Source organism: Nylanderia fulva, unplaced genomic scaffold (genome assembly GCF_048542155.1).
Source record: "Nylanderia fulva isolate GAGA-0341 unplaced genomic scaffold, ASM4854215v1 Scaffold11, whole genome shotgun sequence".
Taxonomy (NCBI): Eukaryota; Metazoa; Arthropoda; class Insecta; order Hymenoptera; family Formicidae; genus Nylanderia; species Nylanderia fulva.
This window is the reverse complement of record NW_028189302.1, coordinates 3097249-3122549: the sequence shown is the minus strand read 5'-3', so window position 1 is coordinate 3122549 and position 25301 is coordinate 3097249. Positions and strand designations below refer to the sequence as shown.

At 38.5% G+C, this 25301-nt stretch overlaps 1 protein-coding gene across 1 annotated transcript in view; it reads left to right on the top strand.

The window, feature by feature from the left end:
• The first annotated feature begins 4104 nt into the window (after positions 1-4104).
• The window catches only part of LOC146724950 (uncharacterized), a 345089-nt gene continuing 323892 nt past the window's right edge, over positions 4105-25301 (top strand). Inside the window, exons 1-2 of the mRNA XM_085486390.1 lie at positions 4105-4769; positions 5921-5952. Of these exons, the coding sequence (XP_085342516.1) occupies positions 4751-4769; positions 5921-5952 (51 nt within the window). The 5' untranslated portion in view covers positions 4105-4750. The remainder of the gene's footprint in view (positions 4770-5920; positions 5953-25301) is intronic.

Sequence of the window (25301 nt, the reverse complement as noted above, 5' to 3'; positions counted from 1 at the left end):
TCGCTTCAAATTCGACGTCGATCTATCTTCGCTTAAAAAATTATTAAAATAATTGCAAATGTTGTTTTTAGAATTTTAATGTAAATCTGACACCTGAATCTAAAGAATAATTTTTATGTACGGAAGACGATAAGTATTTCGATCGTGCACGTCGTCAATGTGAAAATCAAAAGTTAAAAATTATGACGAAACTCCAACTTTAAAATAACCCAAATCTAAATACGCAGTCTTATATAGAATCGTTTACAGTTGCTTAAAGTGATTTTCGTTTCGCTTGTACTTGCACGGTTTAAAAATTACAAGAGTTTAAAAAAAATTTTGACAGATGATTTTTTTCAAAGTTGAAAATTTTTGAATTCTGCTATTTCCAGCGATGTAAATTTCAATTGCAAATGTTCCAAACAACAGCAAACGATTTTAAATAATACTGAGCATGTAAATTTGAAATATCGTAAAGTCTGTCACTCTTTAAATTTTTCGCTTCAAATTCGACGTCGATCTATCTTCGCTTAAAAAATTAATCAAATAATTGCAAATGTTGTTTCTAGAATATTAATGTAAATCTGACACCTGAATCTAAAGAATAATTTTTATGTACGGAAGACGATAAGTATTTCGATCGTGCACGTCAATGTGAAAATCAAAAGTTTAAAATTATGACGAAACTCCAACTTTAAAATAACGCAAATCTAAATACGCAGTCTTATATAGAATCGTTTACAGTTGCTTAAAGTGATTTTCGTTTCGCTTGTATTTCCACGGTTTAGAAAATACAAGAGTTTAAAAAAAATTTTGACAGATAATTTTTTTCAAAGTTCAAAATTTATAAATTCTGCTTTTCGCAGCGATGTAAATTTCAATTGCAAATGTTCCAAACAACAGCAAACGATTTTAAATATTACTGAGCATGTAAATTTGAAATATCTTAAAGTCTGTCACTCTTTAAATTTTTTTGACGTCGATCTATCTTTGCTTAAAAAATTATTAAAATATTTGCAAATGTCGTGTTTCTAGAATATCAATGTAAATCTGACACCTGAATCTAAAGAATTAATTTTTATATACGAAAGACGATAAGTATTTCGATCGTGCACGTCGTCAATGTGAAAATCAAAAGTTTAAAATTATGACGAAACTCCAACTTTAAAATAACACAAATCTAAATACGCAGTCTTATATAGAATCGTTTGCAGTTGCTTAAAGTGATTTTCGTTTCGCTTGTACTTGCACGGTTTAGAAAATACAAGAGTTTAAAAAAAATTTTGACAGATGATTTTTCTCAAAGTTCAAAATTTTTTAATTCTGCTTTTCCCAGCGATGTAAATTTCAATTGCAAATGTTCCAAACAACAGCAAACGATTTTAAATAATACTGAGCATGTCAATTTGAAATATCTTAAAGTCTGTCGCTCTTTAAATTTTTTCGACGTCGATTTATCTTTGCTTAAAAAATTATTAAAATAATTGCAAATGTCGTGTTTCTAGAATATCAATGTAAATCTGACACCTGAATCTAAAGAATTAATTTTTATATACGGAAGACGATAATTATTTCGATCGTGCGCGTCGTCAATGTGAAAATCAAAAGTTTAAAATTATGACGAGCCTCCATGTTTAAAATAACGCAATTCCGAAATCGCAATCTTATTTAGTATCGTTGACAGTTGTTTAAAGTGATTTTCGTTTTGTTTTTATTTGGACAATTTAGAAATTACAATAGTTGAAGATAGTTGTCAAAACTGATATTTGTCAAATTTGAAGATTTTTTAAGATCTGCATTTTTGAATATAAATTTCGTTTGCGATTGTTTCAAACAATTTCAAACGAGTCTGAATCACATGAAAAAGGAAGATTTGAAAAATCTTTATGATTGACAAATTAGACTATTGACCATCTTTTTAAACAATTGCAAATTCTAAATTGTACAACTACAAACAAAATGAAAATTATTACTAACAGCTACAAACTCATTGTTCTGAGAATTAAAGCTTTTAGGAATTTTTTACATAATTATGTTGCCCGAAAAATATGGCTATATTTTAAATGAATAGCATTCGATTTTTAAGTTCTTGTTTTAAAGCAATTGTTTAGATCTCTGCAAATAGGTTTTTTGAAAAGTTTTGGTAACTATAAAAATTAAAAATGTTTTGCATAATTATTTTTTCCGGAAATGTTCCGTGATGGAATTAAGATATTGAACGTATTTCGATAATGCTATCGATTCGAAATTTTAATTTATTGTATCACGGCTTTAGAGAAAAAAATAACTTTAGAAATGTTAAAAACTATATGAAAATTGTTTTGAAAAAAAATAGAACTTTTGAAAATCGACTAATAGCACACCTTTAAATTCGGAAGATAATTTTTCTAGCAAATTTTTATAGTTTAAAAAATTTTGTTCATAAACCATAGTTAAAAAAAATAACTGTCTATAAATATTACATTATAATATAACAATTAAATTTTCATCTCGCTCCGATACTTTAAACTTTTACCTAACTTAATTTAAGTATATTAAGTATGTATATAAATCACGCGATTTATTTGGATAAATGGTTTCTCAGATACACTTACGAATTGTTAACAATTAAAGTTAAATAATCACAAAAGCGAATTCGATTATTCGTGTTATCTCTGGTCTCTATCTCGAATACAGACAACACTAAAAATAGTAATAATAAAAAATAAATTATTTACCATGTAGTACCTCTGCCGTTGTCCGATGCCACCCCGGGCCTCCTCCTCCTCTCAGAAGAAACTTCGAAACACTTACACTCGCGTTACTTACTTTTTTTCGTTCGCGGCGAGCGGCGACGTCCGGGTTTTTATTATCACATTTTCGGGAAAAAAGAATCGCGAGAGCTTATTCGCGCACGATGCTCCATTTTCGCGTCGCCACTTACTTCGAGAGCCACCTATCGGGAGGTCTTGTCAAACAACGACAGCTAATTCCCTCGCGACGCACTAGGGGTCGCCAATATTCCATAATTGGCCACTGCACTTCAATATATATTTTATATCTCACTTATTCCAGAATTTGGGCACTTCACTATATTTTCGCTGATATTCCAAAATTGGCCACTGCACTTTATTATATATTTTATATCTCACTTATTCCAGATTTGGGCACTTCACTATATTTTCGCTGATATTCCAAAATTGGTCACTGCACTTTATTATATATTTTATATCTCACTTATTCCAGATTCGGGCACTTCACTTTATTTTTCCACTCACTATTTGACGACGAAGAAATCGCGCAGGAGCTTCCACGCGCGATAACTTCGAACAACGGAGCGTCGAAATGTCGCCAAAATTCGATAGACAAAATCGAAATGACTACCGGCGAATGTCGGAAATCGTCCGAGCACCTTGCACACGACCACCATTTCGCGAATGCATACGGCACCATTTCGCGATTGCATCATTTCAGCTCTACGAGCGAGAATCCGGCGAAAGGAGCATTTCTCGAGCACTGTATACACTCGCGGTCGTCGCGTATTTCGATAATGAACAATGAATATATGTATTTCTCGCTCTTTGCCGAGTATTTCCGACTCACGGTTCACGGCAGAGGCCCGACGTACGATGCCGAGCAACATGGCGGCGCGTCGCGACGTACTTGATTACGAGCTTTCATGTCGCTCAACGACCTTCGACACGACGGCACGGAAATACGACCAGAAACGCGCGATCGGACTTATGCGACGATTAACCATATAAAGATACTCGACACTGTTAACATTCGCACTCGTATACTGTCGCGGACCGGACCGGCAAAAAAGCACGCAAGCATCAGTCCCAAACCGAAGCTTTGCTGCAGGAAGAAACACTCGGGAAGAAGCAAGTCATAGTGGTGGGGATGCGTGCGCATGCGTGGTGGGGATGCGTGCGCATGCGCGGTGGCGCGGCGAAGCAGTGGTTAGCAACCTAGATTGCGTTCTCAACTCTATTCTTGTCTAGGCTGAAGCTCGCCCGGCCAATCAGAATAGAGATCCTCGGGCTCCGATTGGTCGAAGCCCGATTGACTCTAGGTGAACATATTTTCGATCGCACTACACAGTCTAGAGTACTGCCCTCTGGTGCACTTTCCATCTTTCGTGCTCACGTCTTGTGCTCGATTCTTCGTCGATGCGATCCGCGAATGTGTCATTGTTAATATTAATTAGAGTGTCGTTACGTAGTTAATTATCGTATACATCTCATCGCGTCCTGTGTACCGACATCGTAAACGCGATATTTCGTCTCGCTCGACGTTCGTTCTTCCTTCCCGCGTCCTTGGCGTGACGTCACAGCCCCGTTCAAGTCAACAACAACAACACGGTCGCGTTGTTATGTTACCATTGTTATTTCGACATACGCAGTGGCCATTTCGATTCTTATCTACCGAATTTCGGCGCTCAATTGTTCGGAGTTATCGCGTGTCGAAGCTCCTGAGCGATTTCCGCGATAGTGAAGTAAAGTGAGGTGCTCGTTTCGTGAATGTGAGCGATTCCTGAGTGCGTCGTGAGGAAGTCGCCTTCGTCGTTTGATAAGGCCCTCCGATAAGAGGCGACGCGAAAATTGGAGCATCGGATTTATTCGCGCGCGAATAAGCTCTCGCGATTGTCGCGTTTTAGTGAAGCTCGTCGAAAATGTGATATCTAAAATTTGGGCGTCGCTGCTCTCGTCGCGAACGGAAAAATAACGCGAGTGCAAGTGTTTCGAAATGTCTTCTGAGAGGAGGAGCAGGCCCAGGGTGGCATCGGGCAATGACGGATGAACTACATGGTAAAAAATTTATTTAGTTTTATTTTTATTGTTTTTACTGTTAAATTTAATAGACATAGAGATGAGATAGTCGATTTTCGAAAGTTATATTTTTTTCAAACAGTTTTTATATTTAGTTTATGGCATATATAATGCCTTTCCAAAAAGTTTGGATAATTAAAACACTTAAAACATTTTTTTAAATAATAATATTGCCCAAAAAAATGCATATTTACGTGTTTAAAGGTAAGATGTTAGTCGATTTTTAAGACTTCTTTTTTTAAAGCAGTTCTTGTTAATAATTTTTGGCTTATATAATGCATTTTCAAAGAATTTTGATAATTAAAACACTTCGACATGTTTTTAAAATAATTATTTTGCCCGAAAAGTGCATATTTACGAGTTTAAAGGTGAGGTACCATTCGATTTTTATTAGCTCTTGCCTGTTTGACACTTTAAATTTATATTTATTAGCTCTGTTTTTTTTTCAAAACAGTTTTCATCTAGTTTTCGACACGTACAATGCCTTTTCATAAAATTATGATAATGAAAACACTTAGAAATTTTTTAAAATAATGATTTTGCTTGAGAAATGCATATTTTGAGTTTAAGGTGAGACGCTAGTTCGATTTTCAAGAGAACTATTGTAAATAAAGTCAGAATTCTTAATTATTTATAAATTTTCACAAAATAAAATGCTAACTTTAAACACACCGAAAAAAATTAAATATGAAAAAATTATTTTATAAAATTATAAATATTTTTCGTAATGTTTTATAATATTCGCTTCGTACATTATTTCTTGAAATCTGATAATTTTTTAAGAATAGTTAATTTATTCTATGATTAAAAATTTGTATAAAAAAATATCAAAAAGTATAAAACGAATACAGTATTGTTATGTGAATTAATTTGGTGTATCTATTTGAACAATTTAAAAGAGCAAAACTTAGAAAAATAAAAAACTTTCAAATAAAATCTAATCCTTCAATATTCATGTTTAAATGTTTTTATTTAAAAGAAAAATTCCTTTTAGTATAAAGTTATTACATTAAATATATTTTTCTTTTTAATATAAATATGAAAATATTAAATTCGGTGCGCATAATTTTTTAGAATATTAATTATTTTAAATTATACCTACTACAATTTAGATCTTTTGTTTGTTACAGATCAATACTTCAATATCGCTGTGCAACGGTCGGTGAGTCACAAACTTTAAATTTATGGTAAAAAAAACGTCAAGTATATATAAATATTTATATTGCCTTAATTTTATAAATTTATTTAAACTTCTAATTTGTTGCATATAAGTTTGTATATTTTTTTATGTACTTGGCGTGCATTTTTACCTTTTTACTTGTAGAATAGTTTTTTATTATTATTATACATATTATATATTTGTTCATGCGTCTTAACAAGAACAAGAAAATTGGAATAATGGCAATCTATATATGCCTATTTTATTGCCATAAGAAGATGTGTAGATCTCATTAAACAAAAGTATTTTCTTTAATAAATTGCAATAAATTAAACTTTCACTTTGCATTTGAAACATATCAGGGATTTTATATAAGTACCTATTCATAAAAAATTATAATTATACCGAAATTTATATGAAAGAAAATACTAAGTTAACATATGTAACTTTCGGACACATCACGCATTTGGTGGTGAGGAAGTGTCAAACACAGAAAGACAGAAAATTCGGTCATTTAAATTTAGTCGCGTCGCATAAACATTTCGCTTCGGCGTGTTCGCCAAACGCGATCCATTCAACGACAACGGCCCGGGACCTTTCGTTTATCCCGCTGATGCATCCCTGTAAACAAATTGTTCTACAAAGTCTCGAGCAAAGGCGCCTTCCCCGAAGAGAGCCGTTTGCGCCGCGAGGAAGATTCGGAGATTCGACGGTGCGGTGTCGTCACCCATAAACAAGTCGCCGTTAATTTCGAAATAACTTGGCAGCCTGGGCCAGCTGTTGGCAACGAGCCCCTGTTGATATAACTTTGACAAAGTCGTTGACAAAGTCTCGGTACAGCTTTTTACGAGCGCCGGGCCATTAAAAGCTGATAAATCTCTCCGCTTACTCCTTCTCTTTCTCGTATATAGAGTCTCGCGAGATCTCGCGCACTATTTCTATCCGATGTGGCGCGACGCGTCGCGACGCCTGCCTGGCAGCTTGTGAAAATATCAAATGTCCTCCGGTTAAGCTTCTCCCCTCGCTATCCGTCGGATATTCCTCCTCGTTGCACGGCCGTGTTTGTCAAACCGGTGGCCACCGCGGCCAAACAAACATTTCATGCCACCCGTTAGTGACATACGACTGTCGCAGCCGCACGCGCCATGCGGGATTATTAATAGTAGCGAACTCTTTTCCTTCGGTTCAGAAACCTGCGCTTTGAAGCTGAGATACCAATATAAGGCATAACAAATTTATATAAAAAGACTTGTGGAAATTTGATTAAATATTAGCGCAATGTTTCTTTTAAATAAATTTCTTTATACATTTATCAAATTATTACTACTCTAAATTGTTTAGATATATTAATAAATTTAATATGAAAATTATAAATATCTATAGATCAATGATTTTGATATCGTAAATTGACGAAAAATAATTGCAAGTTTTAAAGAGAGAATTAAATTATGATTTATATTTTATAATTCTCTTGTAGGTTTATATACACATTTTCTGTCACTTATTCGCGCACTTTGACATTTCTTATATAATATATATGTAAAATAATAAAATAATCGCATTTTTTATTAAATATATCATAATTTTCGATATTTAAATTAATATAATTTTGTTGTGAATTTTTGAAACTTGAATTCCTTGCACGTACATATAGGTACAAATAAATTTCAATCTCTAATATGATCGATACAATTCGACTTTTCACGGATGTTGGGTAGCATATGTTTTGTTTGTTCGAAAATTTATCCATAGGCGATACCCTAAGAGAACATCAAAACTGATACGTCATTGGTCTCGCACGCGACTCTGTAACTGCGACTCTATACACGAAATTTGATCATATATCACGCGGAATTGAATTGACGAGCGTCGTTTCGTTGAAAAAAAAAATTAAGCTTAAAATAAACGTTCAAGATTTTATTCTAATTAATAATAGATTTAATAAGATATGTACACATATTGAGTCAAAATGGAGATTGAGCTGTTATCAGAATTTTTTAAGCATTTGAAATGGACAGATCATACAAATAGATAGTTTGAAAAACTTCCTTGCAATCGTGAAAACCCGGATTGAGCGATTGGGCGCTAGGTAAAAGGGTCAAAAGCCCGAGGAACGTTGACCATTCTCACAGCCTGAGGGCATTCGTTGATTACCGGACGAGAAGGGCCAAGAGATTTTAATTAGCGGCGTTTGCGCTTCGCAAACACGGGCCGATGTGTCCCGGTCGTACCGAGCCGGAGCTTTCGAGTCAGATTTTGATGTAAAAATCCTCGCCGTAATCTCGAAATCAATATTTCTCCGCGTGATTGAAGAAAGAGATTTGGATTCAGTTGTAAACTCGTATATAATTCAGTTTCGCTCTTTACTGTTTTTCAACGCGACGATATCACTATATGTAACATATCGAGTAATTAATAAATTATACACTTTTTAAGCAAGAATGCGGAATATTTCCAAATTATTCGAAACGAAAAGCTGTTCTAACTTTATCTTCGCATCTCTCCCTTTCGTCTCGAATCCGTCGATCGTGTTTCTGTCCCTCCGGCACAAAAATAAAAACCCTTTGACACGTAGCTCTCATTACGACCGGATTCCGCCCAGATGGTCGCCGACACGGGCGACAAAAAAGTGTGTCCATCGCCGGTATTTCTGGCACGTAGCCGTGTCGCTCGTATACCTACCTCGCGCGTCATTCGCGTGACAAATGAGAATGTTGTCGTACGTTTGTTCAAATTACTCCCAGCACATTCCGCGTGCTCGCTCGTCTGCCGCTCTCAACGCGCGCTTTGAAATATTAGAGATACTCCTCGCTTCCTACCGTCCTCACGCAAGCACGACAGACGCCCGTTAGTGTCGAAAATTTTGGAAAACGCTCGAAGAGAAAACCCATTTCGTTGCCTCTTCGAGATCGTGAGAGACTCGTAAGCAACAAGATTTAAAACAAAAGTAGTTAAATAAAAAGAATCGACAGAATACTATTATAGTATTATTTTTATTATTAAAATTGATCTGAGAGATCGACAGAATAATATTCGACAACAAAAATTATGTCACGTTGAGAGTGTTTATATTACGCTGCGATGTCAAGAGTCATCTCGTGATAGTCGTTTCGTCGTTGCTCATCTGCGACAAGTAATCCGGAATCAATTACGGGCGTGCGGGCCCTTACTAAGGAACTCTCCGATACGCGCATCGAGCGAAAAAGAGACAGAGAACGGGGAGCTTTTTAGACAGCGACGACCATTAATCACCCGCTTTTTAGCCGAAAATTCCCTCGCGCCTAGTTTACAAAACGAGGGTCGTCGAAATCGCCCCGTCACCCGAGACAAGGGTGCTGCTTTTTGTACTTTCGACGTCGATCTGCCTAACTCGCCGACTCGATTTCTCGTTTCCGTAAAAAATAAATCGGTTCCATCTTTGTCCTATTGTATTTTTGAAATGATTCGAGAATCGTCACGAATTATTCCTTGAATCGATGTTACTAATTGGTACTAAAAAAATTCTATCTTCGTGTGGACTTATAAAAATATTTCTAGCAATTTGAAATATGTATGTATACACACATGGTTCTCTTATTTATTAGTTATCTTACGATATTTTTTTCATAAATGCAAAATTGTAATATATATATATATATATATATATAATTATACACTATAATTACATTTATTTTAAATGGAATATTTTTTCGTACATACTCGATTATATTTTTATCATTCTGCACATAAAAATATAAAATTAATGTTATAAAAAATTAATTTATGAAATATTAATCTATTTTAAAATATGCAAAGATATATATATGCATTATAAATTATAATATTGAATCGTCAAAAATTCATAAGTACTTTTTTAAAATATTTTTTCTCAAACACGCAAAAATTAAATAATATTTTATGTATAAAATATATAAACTATTTCTGATATATCTCAGATTCGTAAAGAACTATATTTTTGTCAGCTCAGCCCGAGATTTTAGTAATCATTTTATGGCTCTCATCCTCGATCTAACAATCTATTTAACCCTAGTCTAATTAGCAGCTCTCTCTCTCTCTCTTTCTCCGCGTACTAAAAGTTTGCATAATTAAGACTCGCTCATTAAGGTTCAGTGACGAATAACGTTTCTTCCGTTTTTCTCAAGAATCTCGGTATCGATTCTGATCGCGCTCGATGAAACGACTTCGAAGGAGTTGAGATGGATCGGTTTCGTGGCACGTCGCTGCGAAGGGGGCTATCCCGGGATCGGTTTACACGAATCGAAAAGTCGCCTTCGCGGCTGTCGGTGGTCTAGCTGTCACGGATAAGGACTGAAATAACAGAGACGCATTAGCGACGCGAGGATCAAAGTGCGCGCGAGTCGCAGGAGAGACGTGAAATAATAAAAAGAGAGTAGAAGCGCGGGAAAGCCACCCAGGCTGTCGCGCCGTGAGTTTAACGCGTACGTTAATGCCTGTCGGCCAGCCTGGACCTCGTCCTCTATAATTAGCCTGTATTGTGTTACTCACGAGCGGATTATTGCGTCCATAAACCGTTCATAAACTTTTTCGCTGCGCCTCACCGCGGGGCGATGATCTGCACCGTTGCTGTTTAGCTGCTGTGGCGAGTTTGACATTTCGGGATTACGACGTCAATCTTTAAACATCGTATATTCGAAAAAAAAATTGCAGTTCGAGAAAAATACGTCGAAATTATAAAAAGTTAACTAGTTTTTTTTTTATATATTTACATTCAAACTAGGATTGGGAAAGCTTAATTAAATTCCTCATTATTTAAATATATTTTATTATTTTCAAATGTCAATATTTTTAATATTTAAATCGAGACAAATTTAATATACATATATGTATACTATTTTTCTCTAACTTGATACTTTGACATAAAATCTGCTGATATATAATTCGAAAAATACATTATCTCTTCGTGACTGAAATTTGCTTAAATGCTAACATTAAATCACTCGTTCATATAACCTAAGAGTCTCATAAACATTATTAACATTTCCATATCGCTTAAAAAAAGCATTTTGAGAATGAGAACATTCAGAACACGTCTCAATATTTCTCACCAAAATTTTTTTAAAGTATCGTTTCATCTTCCGAGGCAGTTGATCTCGCGTTCAACGTTATTCCATACATTTTTATATCGTCGGATAATTACGATGCGCACGCGATAAGTCCTATTTAATCTCTCGTAGGTTGAATTCGCGCTTTACGGTCGCGCGCGCTTTCCGCTCCGGGCGTTTCGAGAAGAGTTAACCGTTATATCATCGCGCAACGTGTCGGGGAAAAAAGACCTGAGAAGTATCGCGATCGGCATGAATGCTTCGTTAGGGAGAGAGGAGACGCTACGAGACGCGTTGCGCCAAACATTGCCCACGGGCGTATATAAATGTATGCATGTACTTGCATACGACTAACGATGCACCGATGAGTCGAGCCTGACGACGATAAGAACGACAAGGACGTCGAGGATGTCGCGACTTTCCCGCGCGTTTATGTCGCACGTCCAATCCCGATCGCACTCGTATATCAATCCGACACGTGAGTTTTACGCGTATAATTATCGGCGAGCGTTCAACGTTGTAAGGCGCACAGAAAAAAAGGAATCCTTGATTCAAGTATATTTTTATTCTTGAACGCTATTTGATTGATTTAAGCATGGAATGCTCTTTGTAATCACAAATTTTCATTTGCCTCAATAATAAATAAGTTTGTGTAAAGTATATTTTATCCTTAAGATATATTCTTGTTTTAAAAATCGCATATGGTAAAAACAAACTTAGTCACATTTGAACTAAGAATTATTATATATACTTGAAAGTACTGTTTATATCCGATGCTCACTTGTCACTTGTCCTTGCAATATTTATAAGTAAATTTCAGCTTCAACCAAGAATATTTTGCACTTTGTTTTAAGGACAAATTATCCTTTATCCAAAATTATTTATATTTGGCGCTATTATAAGGATAAAATATACTTGAATCAAGGCATATTTGCATTCTTTCAAGGATACTGTTTTTTTCTGTGCGTCTATAGCGAGACGTGTCTCTTTTCAAATTTATTTGATTCATTCATTGTAAAAATGTATTATAATGATAAAACTGTGTGTATGAAGAGAAAATATTCCAAATTAAAATATTATATATATATTTATGTGGGAATATATATAATTGGGGGAAAAAATTGCGTCACGTTTACGAGTTACGTCAATGGCGATACATTTTTAAGATAAAGTATAAAGTATTAATTGAAGAGCAACCTCACGCGCGCGGAGGATCTTCTCTTGATTTATAAGTCATTATATGCGCGATAAGATAAAACTATTATTAAGATAAAGTAAAACCGGAAGAGGTGGAGAATTGAATGCCCCGCATATACTCGACTAATAAAGTTCTATCTTCCCAATTAAAAATTATCATGAGATAGGGCAATCGCCAATTAGCAGCGTTCTGTTTTCGCTTACGTACCGTTTACGCTCGCATTTCGGAATCCGCGCAACAACGGTGTTGTTTGTTACGTTCCCGCGATGCTGCGGCAGCAGTTAAGCCGTCGCGAGCAGTAAAAGGCCCGATAGCCGGTAAGCTCGTTAAGGTCCTGGCGTCGTACACGGACGGAGTCCCCGCAGTGGGACTTCAGGAAGCGTGTGTTCGCGGGTAATAAAGTCGCTCGCCGGCGCAAAAGTGGGTTTTGTCCTGTACCGATAATGGCGGCACTTCATCAAGGATCCTCGGGTCTTGAGAGAGATCCCGGTCCCCTCTTTCCTGCGGGACGCTCTGCGTGTCTTTCTCTCTCTCTTTCTCTCCTTCGACTCCTTCCAGAAGCCTCCTCATTCTTAGACGTCGGAGACGAGGAAGCAGAGGAGGCCATCTGTTTCGTCATTACCGCCGAGCAGTAAACCACCTCTGACCGTTCATCCCCTCTTGTCGTCTCTCGTCCCACGGGTGATACATCGTGTTTCCTTATTTGCCGGACGTGCTGCGGGAAAATCGTCCGAGAAAATCGAGTGATTTGTCCGGGAGGTGTTAATGGTGCTGTCGCTCGTACACACACGGACGCGTATATTCTTCTTTTCCTTTTTTCCCGGGCTCTCTAAATCCGGCGGACGAAGTTTTATCGAGAATATTGCGAAGAGGAGGCATTCTTGTAAAATAAATTATTTTTGTTTCGACTAAATGTCGTCACCTAAATTACACGCGAGCGTATATCTTTATTTTTGGAAAGCGCCTTTTCACGACATCGTTCGCTTTTAATCGTGCTCGAGCCGAGTTGGTTTAAGCAGCTCGTGCTGTTAGTCGATCTATTCCAAGCACCGACGACAAGTACACTTCGGAACGAACCCGGGAGGGCCAGCGCGGAGAGAAAACGTGCCGCGGATAATGCAGCAAGGGAATATCTTCGGGAGCCGTGAACCTGTCAATAAGGTGGATTCCTACGGCGGCTTCTTCACGGAGAATGTCGGGAGAAAGCGAGAGAGGCGCTTTAGACAAGGAGAAAAAAAAAACGTGAAACACGCTTCCCCGAAGAGGAGAGGATCCGCGCGAGGAGGTATATATTCGGGTGGGGCGGTAAAACGTTATGTGTAGATACTTGTGCATCCTCGGAAGCTCGTCTCGCCCTCCACGTCGTGACTTGCAGCTCGATTTCTGGTCCACCGAACCATCCCGGCCGGCCGAGTCGCGACGTTGCTTTTCTTCGAATACCGTATCGAGAGGAGAGAAAGGGACGCCCCGATGCCAGTCATTAGGCCGTATCGTGTGAGAGATCGTTAAAGGGGAAGCGCTCGTTCTCTCGGAAAGGAGCGCGTCGATATCGCGTCACGCCCGAACTTCGCTTAGTTCTTCTGCGCCACGACGACGTTATGTAATTATTGCGCGCTCGATGATAATCCCAATCGTGTCTCGATTTTCGATCTCGAGGAAAGCACTACTTAAAATGACAGTCGAACAGCTGTGCATATTAGTAGCCAATCCAAGATATGAAAAACGCGATCGATAAACGTCGAAAGAAAAAATCTACTCAAAAATAAAACGATTCTTTTGTTGAAATTATATATGCTTCGATTTTACACAATTATTTAGACCATCTGTAATTTTTGAAAAATATGCAGATTAAAAATCGGATATTTATCAGATGCAGCGAAAACATTTTTTTTTTTTTTTTTTTGAAGAGTCACGTTTGTCCCGATTCTTCGTTTGCCGGACACGGCGATTGTCATCGAATATACAATATGTCTACAGACGTTAGCGTATCATTATCCGGCTGTGAGATCGTAAATCAGCGGTCGCCGTGAATCGACTAATCTCCCGATTCACACGACGCAAGGACGTGGAACGGCCTCTTGAAAGGTGCGCGACGGCTACCTCACGAGAGAGAAAGAAAGAGTACCCCAGCGTCTTTTCTCGTCGTCCACCGCATTTACAATCGTTAGCCACACCGCGTTCGCCCTCCTCGGAAATCGTTTAGCGTAATTACGGCTCTTGTCACTAGCATCTCCCTCGCGACCGAATGTTAGAGTCTATGTGTATTTTATTTTATTTTATTTATTTTTTTGGCACGCGGGCCAAAGGAAAGAAGAAGAACCTCGACACCCGGTATCAAGCTGACGGATACGCTCGATGGATACACGAACTCCCCCTTAGGCATTCCTCCATTCGACGACACTAAGCTCGTCGGCGGGATGCATCGTGACGACACGATGAATTCTCTCGCGTTCCGCTCTCGTCTCCGAGGCATCTTGCACTCTCATCCGACGCGATAGAATGTGGATCGTATAACTCCGCGCATTAACTCTCGCGTCCGCGCGCGACGTCGCATCGGATAGCTTCGTGACTGTTATAAATTACAGGTGTAAATGCGCGCGGAAAAGAAGGATGAATAAGAGAAAACATGAGTTTCATTCTACGTCGTAAAGATATAAACTTCCACTAGGTGCGTTTATTTCTGTAGAGTAAAATTAGACTTTCGTATACGACGGAGAGCGAGAAAAGAAAAAACGGAGACGTGTAAAATTTACTATATTATAATAAAATATTATTTATTATATTATAATTATATATTACATTATATGGTATATATATATTATATTTATAAATTATAATATACAATACTGTATTATAACGGAATATATAATATTATTATAATATATGCTCTTAATCAATTTTTATTATGGCTAAAAATATATCGGTTGCTTGATTCGAAATGACATTTGCGCGCATTCTGTTATTTTCTTGCGGTTGCGAACGAATCTCACAGCAATTGCAACGGATAGCAGAAATGTAACTTAAAATTGCTGGATCAGTTTGTATCGAATTCCGCAATAAGTATAGTTGCGATTTGCGGGTTTCAACCACATGTCCGATCATAAGCGCAAGTATATACATTGATTGCGAACAGATCTCGCGTTCGCAACAATCCTGTGTAAAATCGCAATATTTCGATTGAACTTCGATTGAATCTTTATACGACGCGACTCGCGTTTCTAGAGACTTTGTCAGCGCGACATTTGCATTCACACGATTAAGAACGACGGCATTAATTAATATCGAAGAATGCAGGACAGTGTCTAGGAAGGATCGTATATATTTATTAATACGCGATGAGGAAGAGGGGTACTTTCTTTCCGATTTGAGATATGAGACTTTCGCGCGACTACCAGCAGCACATCCTTGTGGAAGCTTCATTAGCCAGTTTTAATTACCTACATCGGCGACCGAGATCGTTGTCGCGAAACGCCGGATAGCGACGTCGACGGCGTGAATAGACCTCATTCGTGATCGTCGCCCTGATCGTGCGGACAGTCATTTATCAACCGGATAGCAATTATCGTAATTAATATCGCCGCCAACGTGGCGTTCACACGAGCGGATGTCGCGTTACCGATTTTTGTCCCGACGTCAATCCGGGATTCATTCCCCGGCGGTTAATCGTTAGATCTAGCGTACTACAACGATTAATTATCGCGACAAGAAAAAACGAACATGACAATGAAAAGTCGTGTAAGATCGGCCCATCCGATTCTTCTTGAAAGATATAACGTTTCCAAAGATGTTCATATACGTCACGAATTTTTATCCTATATTTTTTACACATCTTTATAAAACCTCAATAATATTTTTCAAGTCACATAAAACACTTAAATCTGAATGATAGATATTTTAATTAGCACAAGCGCGACATTTGCTTAGGTAAAAATTTTGATGAGATATAGTCATATGTCGCAATTATCTCTCGAGCTTCACGATTAAGCGCGATGTAGCACGCAATAAATCGTCCGTTTCGTTGACAAAAGGTGGACAAGGAGGTAGTCCAAGGAGAGACTAAGCAAAGCAATAACATTAATCCAGGACAGAATGGCGTGGCGAGAGAGCTCGTCTGCTCGCGGTCGCTGCGAGTCCGTGCAGACCTCGAAGAGTAATCCCTAGTGGTCGAGGCTCCGGATGCCCGCATAAAGCAGCTTCGTGGAATAGACTTGTGGAACTTATCTCTCTCTCTCTCTCTTTCTCTCTGTACTACTACCCCTCTGTCTGTTCTGGTCACGAGCTGTCTCAGCTCTGTCGCGGTCTGTCCCTCGACGAGATGCGGTCTGGACCCGGGCCATTCCACCCGGTCGTTTGTAATTTTAATAAGCCGTATTACGAGGTCGTATACTTATGGAGACTACATTCATGCTTGGATAAACCAGTTGCACAAAGAGTTAATCCGTTTCTGCGCGATAGGTTAAAGCTTTCAGTGACGAGGAAGAAGAGGCAGCGTATATATATATATATGTATATTCTCATCTATGTTAACAAATATATTAAATTGTAACTTTAGCAAGAGAATATACATTATACGAAACAGTAACGTTAATCGATCTGGTATAATTTGAATGACAACTAAAGTATTTGCTTCGGAAATATATATAAGAAATAATTTCGCGAGGCTGCGACGCAATTTAATTAGCGGATTTGTTATATCGCGTCATTACGATGTAAGGGGGAAACAAACGCGATATCGCTTTAATGAATTTCCAGCGGGACGTCAGGAGGTGCCATCCCTACCGCAGAAGGCGATTAGCCGGGGATTAAGTGGGGCAATCTGTGGCATTTTTTTTCTCGAACGACCAAGATTTTTATGCCTAATTAATCGCCATAAATCCGGGGGAACGACGAAGGATTACGGCGAAATTTGCGCGAAAGCGTCTTTCAACCGGGGTGATTAAATGATTTGTGGATACAGGCGGAAGATGCTTCACGCCTCGTAATTGCGTTTAAGCGCGCGTCGCCCGTATATCATTGACTTTTCAGGCGCGCGAGGGACTCCTCCAGATAAGTACAACTTTGGCAAATCAGTCGAGTTAGAAATTACCTATACTTTTTTTTTATATCGTCTGTAATTAATATTAGAAATTCGCAAGCTCACATTTCGACCATTTTCAAACTGAGGCGCACATATAATAATAATAAAAAAATGAATACGGTGAGATACAATCTTAATAAAAATTTGCGTTTAGTATAAAATTCGACGCCAGCGTGAAAAATCCAGGGATACGATGCAAAAGTAAGAAAATGCCTCTTACACGAGTCCTTGTATATCGCGCCTCCCGTTACCTTTCGTCCGCATTTATCAATTAGACGAGGTACGCTCCCGGAAAGTCCCGGCAAGAAACTGCAGGAGCCCAAAGTTATCCGCGAAGTTTCGAGTGCAGAGCCAGTTGATTTATCGGGCTCATTACTGCCAGGAAAGAGGGAGGGCTACAGCAACAGCCACCCCCCAACGGCGTGTTTTACAAGACGGCATTAATTGCTCGAATTAAATATGCACCTCTCTCCGCGCCGTAATTTATTTCGGTTTCCTGAAGCGCCTTAAGTCGCCGGGGAAGCTGGCGCTCCACGGTATCGCCGTCGCTTTCCACGGACGTTAATAATGGGCCCGCGAGATATTAATTGACGTGGCTGCTGTGGAAGGTCCTCTCGATGTTTTAATCTTCGCGGTTATTTTATTTTATTTTTTTATTTATTTTTTTTCGGTTACACACGCGTGTCTCGGTCCGGCAAAGCGCAGCGTGTCATCGTGTTGTAAATCGAGACGATCCGTTCTTCTCCCTTTAAACGTTTATTACGTTAACATTGTCTCGTTTAATTGTCGTATCATGTATTTCAATACTAATCTTTTCAATTTAAATTTTGTTTTAATCCCAGTATGCGTTTAATTAATTATAGACTGCTATATATGGGAATACAGAGTGCCGATAAAAATATCGATAATAATAGCCGCGAACTCGTTTTTAACATTGCAACTTTTTATATAATTATATAAAATTTCATGAACAAGATATCGCGATGCTCATTTGCAGAACTCGATCGATAGTAGATATTTATGGAGAATTTATGGAGATAGAAGATATTTATTAATATGTAACATTTACTATCGATAATTTTATCATAAAGAATTTGGAAGAAGAGACAATCGAATAAGAGATAAATCTCTTTGGATAACTGATGCAAAAGGCGCGAAATTCGCGTTAACGAGAAGATTTTGATTAAAACGTCTGATTGCGCTTACATTACTCAAGCATTGTGTAATCTGATTGAAACGAACGATAAGAATGAGGAAGTTTATAAGGCAAAGAGATACGCAACGGATGAAACCTCGAGCGATCCAATCGGAAATAAGAAGAATAGAGCACATGTAATTTGCGCTAATCAGTGAAAATGTATTTTCAGATTAGATCTAGCAGCCTTGCATAGGTCGGAAAAAAGTGAGGATGCGCATAAGTCGCGAACGAAAGTAGTAAAATAATAAAATTGAAAAGGTTCTAATATACATAAATGCAACAAAATTATTTTTTAATTCTTCTATACTTATGAAAATTTTCAAGATGAGTAACATCCCGGTTTTTATTAGCCCTTTTTATATCTGAATTCATATTTATAAGAAATAGTAATATTATTATTATGGAATATATAGGTAAACCAATGTATGCATGTGTGTATGCTATTTATTTTAAACGTACATGAATTTAAGTGAAATCTGTAGAAAGTATAAAATGACGTATATGTATATATATATATATATATATATATATATATATATATATTCATCCGCGCGATGCAACGTGATTATTTAAACTAAAATATTCGGGAGCTAGTTTTCAGTTTTCAAGATAGAAAAAAAAAAACAAAATGAAAAGAAAAACGTGGGAAACAAGTCTGCGCCGAGTTCGAAAATCACGCGGAATTCGTTCCTGTCAATTGATCAAATCTCACACGCGGCAATGGGCGATTCCCTTTTCCCGACTATCTCGCGATGTAACTCGACTGCAACAATCTCGCGCGCGACCGCATGTAATCGCTTTTTACATTTACGCGGTGGTTATGTCGGGTCCATTATCCGACGATACCGCATCCTAGGTAGAATCACTCACTTATCCGACACGTTACCAACGTTAACCGAGGATAATCGGCCCCCGTCCGAGAGAGGTACGGGACCTTCCGGTAGAAGTTTCTCGCCCGTCTCGTCGGTGGGGGTTCATCGTCCTCGATCGCCGACGCGATCGCTTATATCCCGGTAAGGTACCACGATGGAAGGTATAAGGCGGAGATCGAGTCCGGGGCACGTAGCGGCCGATTTTTCCGTCGCGCACGGCCGATCCGTGAACACGCACGCGGGTCCGCATGGACATGAAAATGCATGTAATTAGCTGAAATTGATGTTGAACGCGAGCGCGGCCGCGTTCAATTTTAATCGGCTGTCGTATGATAATTACGCGTGGCCGGGCGCCCCCGACCTGCGCCGGATAAATCATCCCGGCCGCGCTCTCTCGCGCAACGATATTCCCAGGTATTCATTTACTTCGTATTAATCAATGCGCGAAATTGATTACGGCTAGTCGCTCTCGCCGGTAACGAGGGACGCGGCGGGGTCGAGGATGAAGACAGAAGAGAGCATCTCTCGGATCGACCAGTTGAGGGAGAGACAGGGATAGGAACGATGGTCACGCAGTTGCCTCGGTCAACCGTGTAATTTTCGACCTTTGCTCTTCCTTCCACAGAGACCACCGAATTCTTACCGAGCCTCTTTGTCTTCGTACGCATACGACTCTATCACAGAAAAAAAGGAATCCTTGATTCAAGTATATTTTTATTCTTGAACGCTATTTGATTGATTTAAGCATAGAATGCTCTTTGTAATCACAGATTTTCATTTGCCTCAATAATAAATAAGTTTGTGTAAAGTATATTTTATCTTTAAGATATATTCTTGTTTTAAAAATCGCATATGGTAAAAACAAACTTAGTCACATTTGAACTAAAAATTATTATATATATTTGACATATAGTGACTTGTCACTTGTCCTTGCAATATTTATAAGTAAATTTCAGCTTCAACCAAGAATATTTTGCACTTTGTTTTAAGGATAAATTATCCTTTATCCAAAATTATTTATGTATAAGGATAAAATATACTTGAATCAAGGCATATTTGCATTCTCTCAGGGATACTGTTTTTTCTGTGATCGATTTCGAATTTCTAAGTGTATACATTTCTCTTTTTTATCAGATCCTTATTTAGTTTTCATCCCTTTTTATCAGATCTCTCTCTCTCTCTCTCTCTTCGATATTTTATTTTTCTCACATGTCGAAGCGCAATTTGCACAAAACTCGTTAGTTAAATTTGATAGAATATTCTGTATTTTTTTGTAGTAATTATACGCAGTAGTTTTGCGTAATGAAATATCGATCGGAGGAAGCAGAAACGAAATAAACGATATCGTGAGACGATCCGCTGAACGGTGGTGTTGCATAAGAACGCGACGCGAAATATCTGCGAGAGAGACAGTTATTTATTTTTACTAGTTTCGACCTACACATAAATACACAGAGTCTCGTGTAGTGTCGCAAGAACGAATCGACTAAATCCGAGACTCGTCACGACTCAGCAGAAACGGAACACAAAGGCGAAAAAAAGATCGGACGCGCGCTGATTTGCGAAATTGTTCGAGCGAGGGATGACGAAATCGTGCCGGCCCGGACACGTCGTGACAGCCGACAGGCAGTAACAGCGATGACCTATGACCTTGAGTATCTTGTATTGTAGGCGAATACTGACGACTCCATCTTTCCAAGGAGGATATAATCGGAATGCTCGGAATTATCGATGAGCCTATCGAAAGACGACGCAACGCGTATTAAATAAAAATCAGGCACGATGCATCGATGAGACGCATGTGTATGATATATAAAATTAGCGCACGATGATACTTATTTCGCAAGGCTATCATTTTTTTGTCGCGCAAACTTAATTATTTCGAAAGCATGTATTTTCCGATAAAATTTATTATCTATATCGAACACGGACCATTACTCGCGGAACATGTCCAACGATCGCGCCATCCGACAAGTCCCCCGATGATAGATCGTAACAGGAAGTCGACCTCTGACCTCTTCTCTTACGGGGAACTCGATTCGATCGATCCCAGAATAAATTCCTCAGCGGACAAATCGCCGAGCGTATATATAGTCGATGCATTTGGTGCGCGTTCGGAGAACGGCGGGGAAATACCGGTGTATTACAGGTCCCGGACGGCCTTGGCTAGAAAATCGACGCTAATGGAATCAATTAGGCGTGAATTAATATTGACAGATTTATTGACTCGCCTTTTGTAAGCGTCGCGGCCCGTTACGCTCGCCGATTTATAATTGAAAGGCAACGTTCCACCTCTCTCTCTCTCTCTCTCACACATACACACACACAGCACACTACACACACACACACACACACACTCTCTCTCTCTCTCTCTCATTCTCTCTCTCATGGCCCGCGCTAACGCGTAAATGCTATCACGTGCGTGACAAGTGCGTCCGCCGCGAATTTCCACGATTATTAATTACAATCGTGCGTTAAAGTCGCCTACGCCCGGATTCCCAATCCATTTTCATTCCTCTTTCTGCAAGGAAGAATTGAGCAATAAGTAATTATCGTTCGTATAAAATGATCCGCGCGACGGGGCGTGCTCGACCGACAGAAACTTTTACAACACGCTAAAGTGGCTATAAATTTTGTCTCTCTTTTTTCTTTCTCTGGCCCTTTCTCATCTCGCTGCCGCGTTTAAACTCGAGACGCGAGATTATATCCCAATGTCGAATATCATTCAGATAGATGTCATCCTGCGTACCCTCGATAAGCACGAATAAAGTGCTCGGTGACATTTCGATCCTTGTATACAGATCAGCTGATGCCATTTATGGTCGACGAGCGAGAACTTTAAAATGTCATTGTACGACAATCATATATATATTATTTGCAATTTTGTTCGCTGGGACGAGCAAAATAAGTTTCGCGTAATCGTGTGACGGCGCCTTTACCTTATTCGCGCCAATTTCACGCATTAATTCGACGTGGCGCCGCCGTTGAAGCGTGTGCCTTAAATAGGGCGCATCGCGAAATTTTGATGGGCGTCTCGCTCGAGTTTCGTGCCCCGTCGCACTTATAATAATATTCTGCCTCCCTCCGTCCTCTCTCTTTCTCTCTTCGGCAACGCATTATGAAAATGTACACGCCGGGCCCCGTTACGCCGGGACGAAACCGCGTTTGCGTAATTTGTAATTGCGTACGCGAGCTACATACGGGATTAACAAGCAGGCCCATTAAATTTAACGACCGTTGACTTCGCGTCCGCGAAGACTGCGGAAGGCGGCAGCTTTCGATCCTGTTAGCCGCGAAAAGAGAGCCAGCTTCCCCTTCTCCAGCTTCTCTAAGCCCCGTAACGCCGTAGTTTACGCGGTTCACTACGCCCGATGATTATGCTCGGCTGAATCATCCGAGAAAAGGAAAAGAAAGTAAATCTTGTAAACAATGTTTCCAGGGAAATAATCGTTCTCTCTTAAACTTCGAAAAAAAAAAAAAATAAAATTACTTTCCACCCTCCTGTACTACGTGTTCGCTCGAGATAATTCACTGAAATAAATCCAAATTTTTTAAATAAGAACTTTATTTGGAAAAAACTTAATTAGAAATAAATAATTAGAAATAGCCAGTATATGTATATACAATAGCAATATAAGAAATTATATATGTATGTAAGATAATAAATACTTTATGTCTACCGTGCAGAAAGAATTAACACCGTCTTTCTCGTGCGGTGAATTTACTGCGTCCAATTAGCTGGATCTCGGTGACATTCAGACCATGTTGAGTGACAAATTAAGGGGATAGTCGCATTGTATACGAGACACGAGAAGCGAGAGACTCTCGTGCTCGTGATGCATCTTAAATTGTAGCATTAATTAAAATTTCAAAGTTTATTGAATCTCTTTGTTTTCGATATTATTAAAGGTATTTAATATTCGCGCTTGATTACGTACACTTATGGGATTTTTCTTAACATAAATATAATATTAATAAATAAAAATAAATAGATTTAAATAAATCATAGAAAGACGTATATATGGTATTTTTAAGATATTCTTTTCTAATTTATACTTTACATGTTTTCTATTCTTATTAATGTTTTCTTGTGTAAGACGTTAATATAAGTTTAATTGAACTGCATAATTCTAGAGATGGAATAACTGTGGAACTAACGCATCTCTAGATATGTACGCGTGACATTTCAATCGCGTGGGAAATATTTAAGTCTGAAATGAAATAAAGTTGACATTTATGTTTCAAAGTTATGTGAAAGTATTTGCTCAAGACGCTGAAGATTAAATTTGCCCGATCTAAACAGAGTTGTTCACGGCAAGTATTGAGTCTAGCATAAATTTTTTTTTAAATATTGCAAACTATTATAAAATGCACGATTCATATGTAGTGTAATTAAATTATATAGATACCTACATAATATAAGTGTAGTTATATAATAATATTATTTATATAATCAATTTTATATGGATATTTTATGCGCAGATAAATACTAATAATAACCATAAAAGCAGACATATATAGAGACATAAAATTGATACATAAAATTATGAGAAGAAATTTTGAGAACAACTCCTTTATAGAATTTTTTATGTTTCTCACGTCAAACTCTTCAATTATCGAGTTCATGTTTTTTTGCACAAAAAATACTTTTGCTCCAACTTATTGATTCATTTTCATATCGCGTTATCGTCATCATATCATGACATTACGGTCAGCCATGAGGAGTTAATAACATTCCGGTTTCTGCCTAACGAGCGTTAAACGGCCACCGGTGAAGCGATACGCGAAAGAGGAGACAGCTATCTGGATCGCGCAGATTAGCGATCTTTCGGACATTCGACGAAGGAAATGACCGAGAACCGGTAGCTTTTATCATATCGATGCAAGAGCACCAGCAGAATTTTTTTTTAGGAGAAAACGTTGGTAGGACATTTCAAGTCTCGTTTTTTTTTATTTTTAGAAATTATTTATTATTTTTTTAAAATAAAAATATATTTTTTACACATATACACGCATACATTCTACTTATCTTAATATTTTCCCTTTTTAAACATGAGAACACAAGTTTCTTTTCAATGTAAAAAAAAAGATTATATAAATCGTAAGAATAAATGCGAAAACAAATTTCTTCGCCATTCGAGAATTCATGTACGAGGCCGACATCTCGGTGGGAGCGATTTGCATAGCTATCCCGCCCGAAGATGTTGCCGAAACGCGCGTTCTCGGCGCGTGCAAGCAACATCGCGTCCTGAATTCGCATCATTCATCGATCGATCGTGGCCGCCGAAGCACACTTGGCGCGGCATTCCTTGCGTCTCCTTCTTTCTCCCCTTAATCCCCGATCGGCCAGTTAACGAGATCGACGCCGCCGGCGCTGGACAAGTAAATTACGCCGGACTTTCTCCCCCCAGGATCTCTTCAAGGTCCGCTAACGGTCGACCGTTAGCAATGGGAATTGAACGACGCGACCGAAGGACGAGAGACCTCGAGAAGGACACGCTGCCTTTTTTTCCCTCCGATAGAATCTTAGTTTAACTTGAGATATTTTTCTTTTGATGTACATTGCAGATTTACTCTCAGATCTCTTTGATTTAATTTATAATATCTATTATTATTGCTACATAATTCTAGTAATATCTGTATTGCGCTGTTGGCCATCCTTCCGACGATATCCTTTGAAAGGGTCAAGTGATATGGCGATGTCGACCTTCTCGCGATGTTCTTATTCGTGCGCTCGAGGCAGCGCGGTTCTCCTTCTCGTGCGTTTTAAATTACCGCGATCCAGGAAGAGAATAAGGCTCGCTGTCACCCGAGGTATCTCGCGGACGATTCGCGCGGTAGCAAGACAGAGGAACGCGGGTAGAAATCGACGGTAGGGAAGCGTAGAGGTAACCCAAGACGCGCGCGGGCAGAACTAACACAAGACGAAGACGTCCCGCAGAGA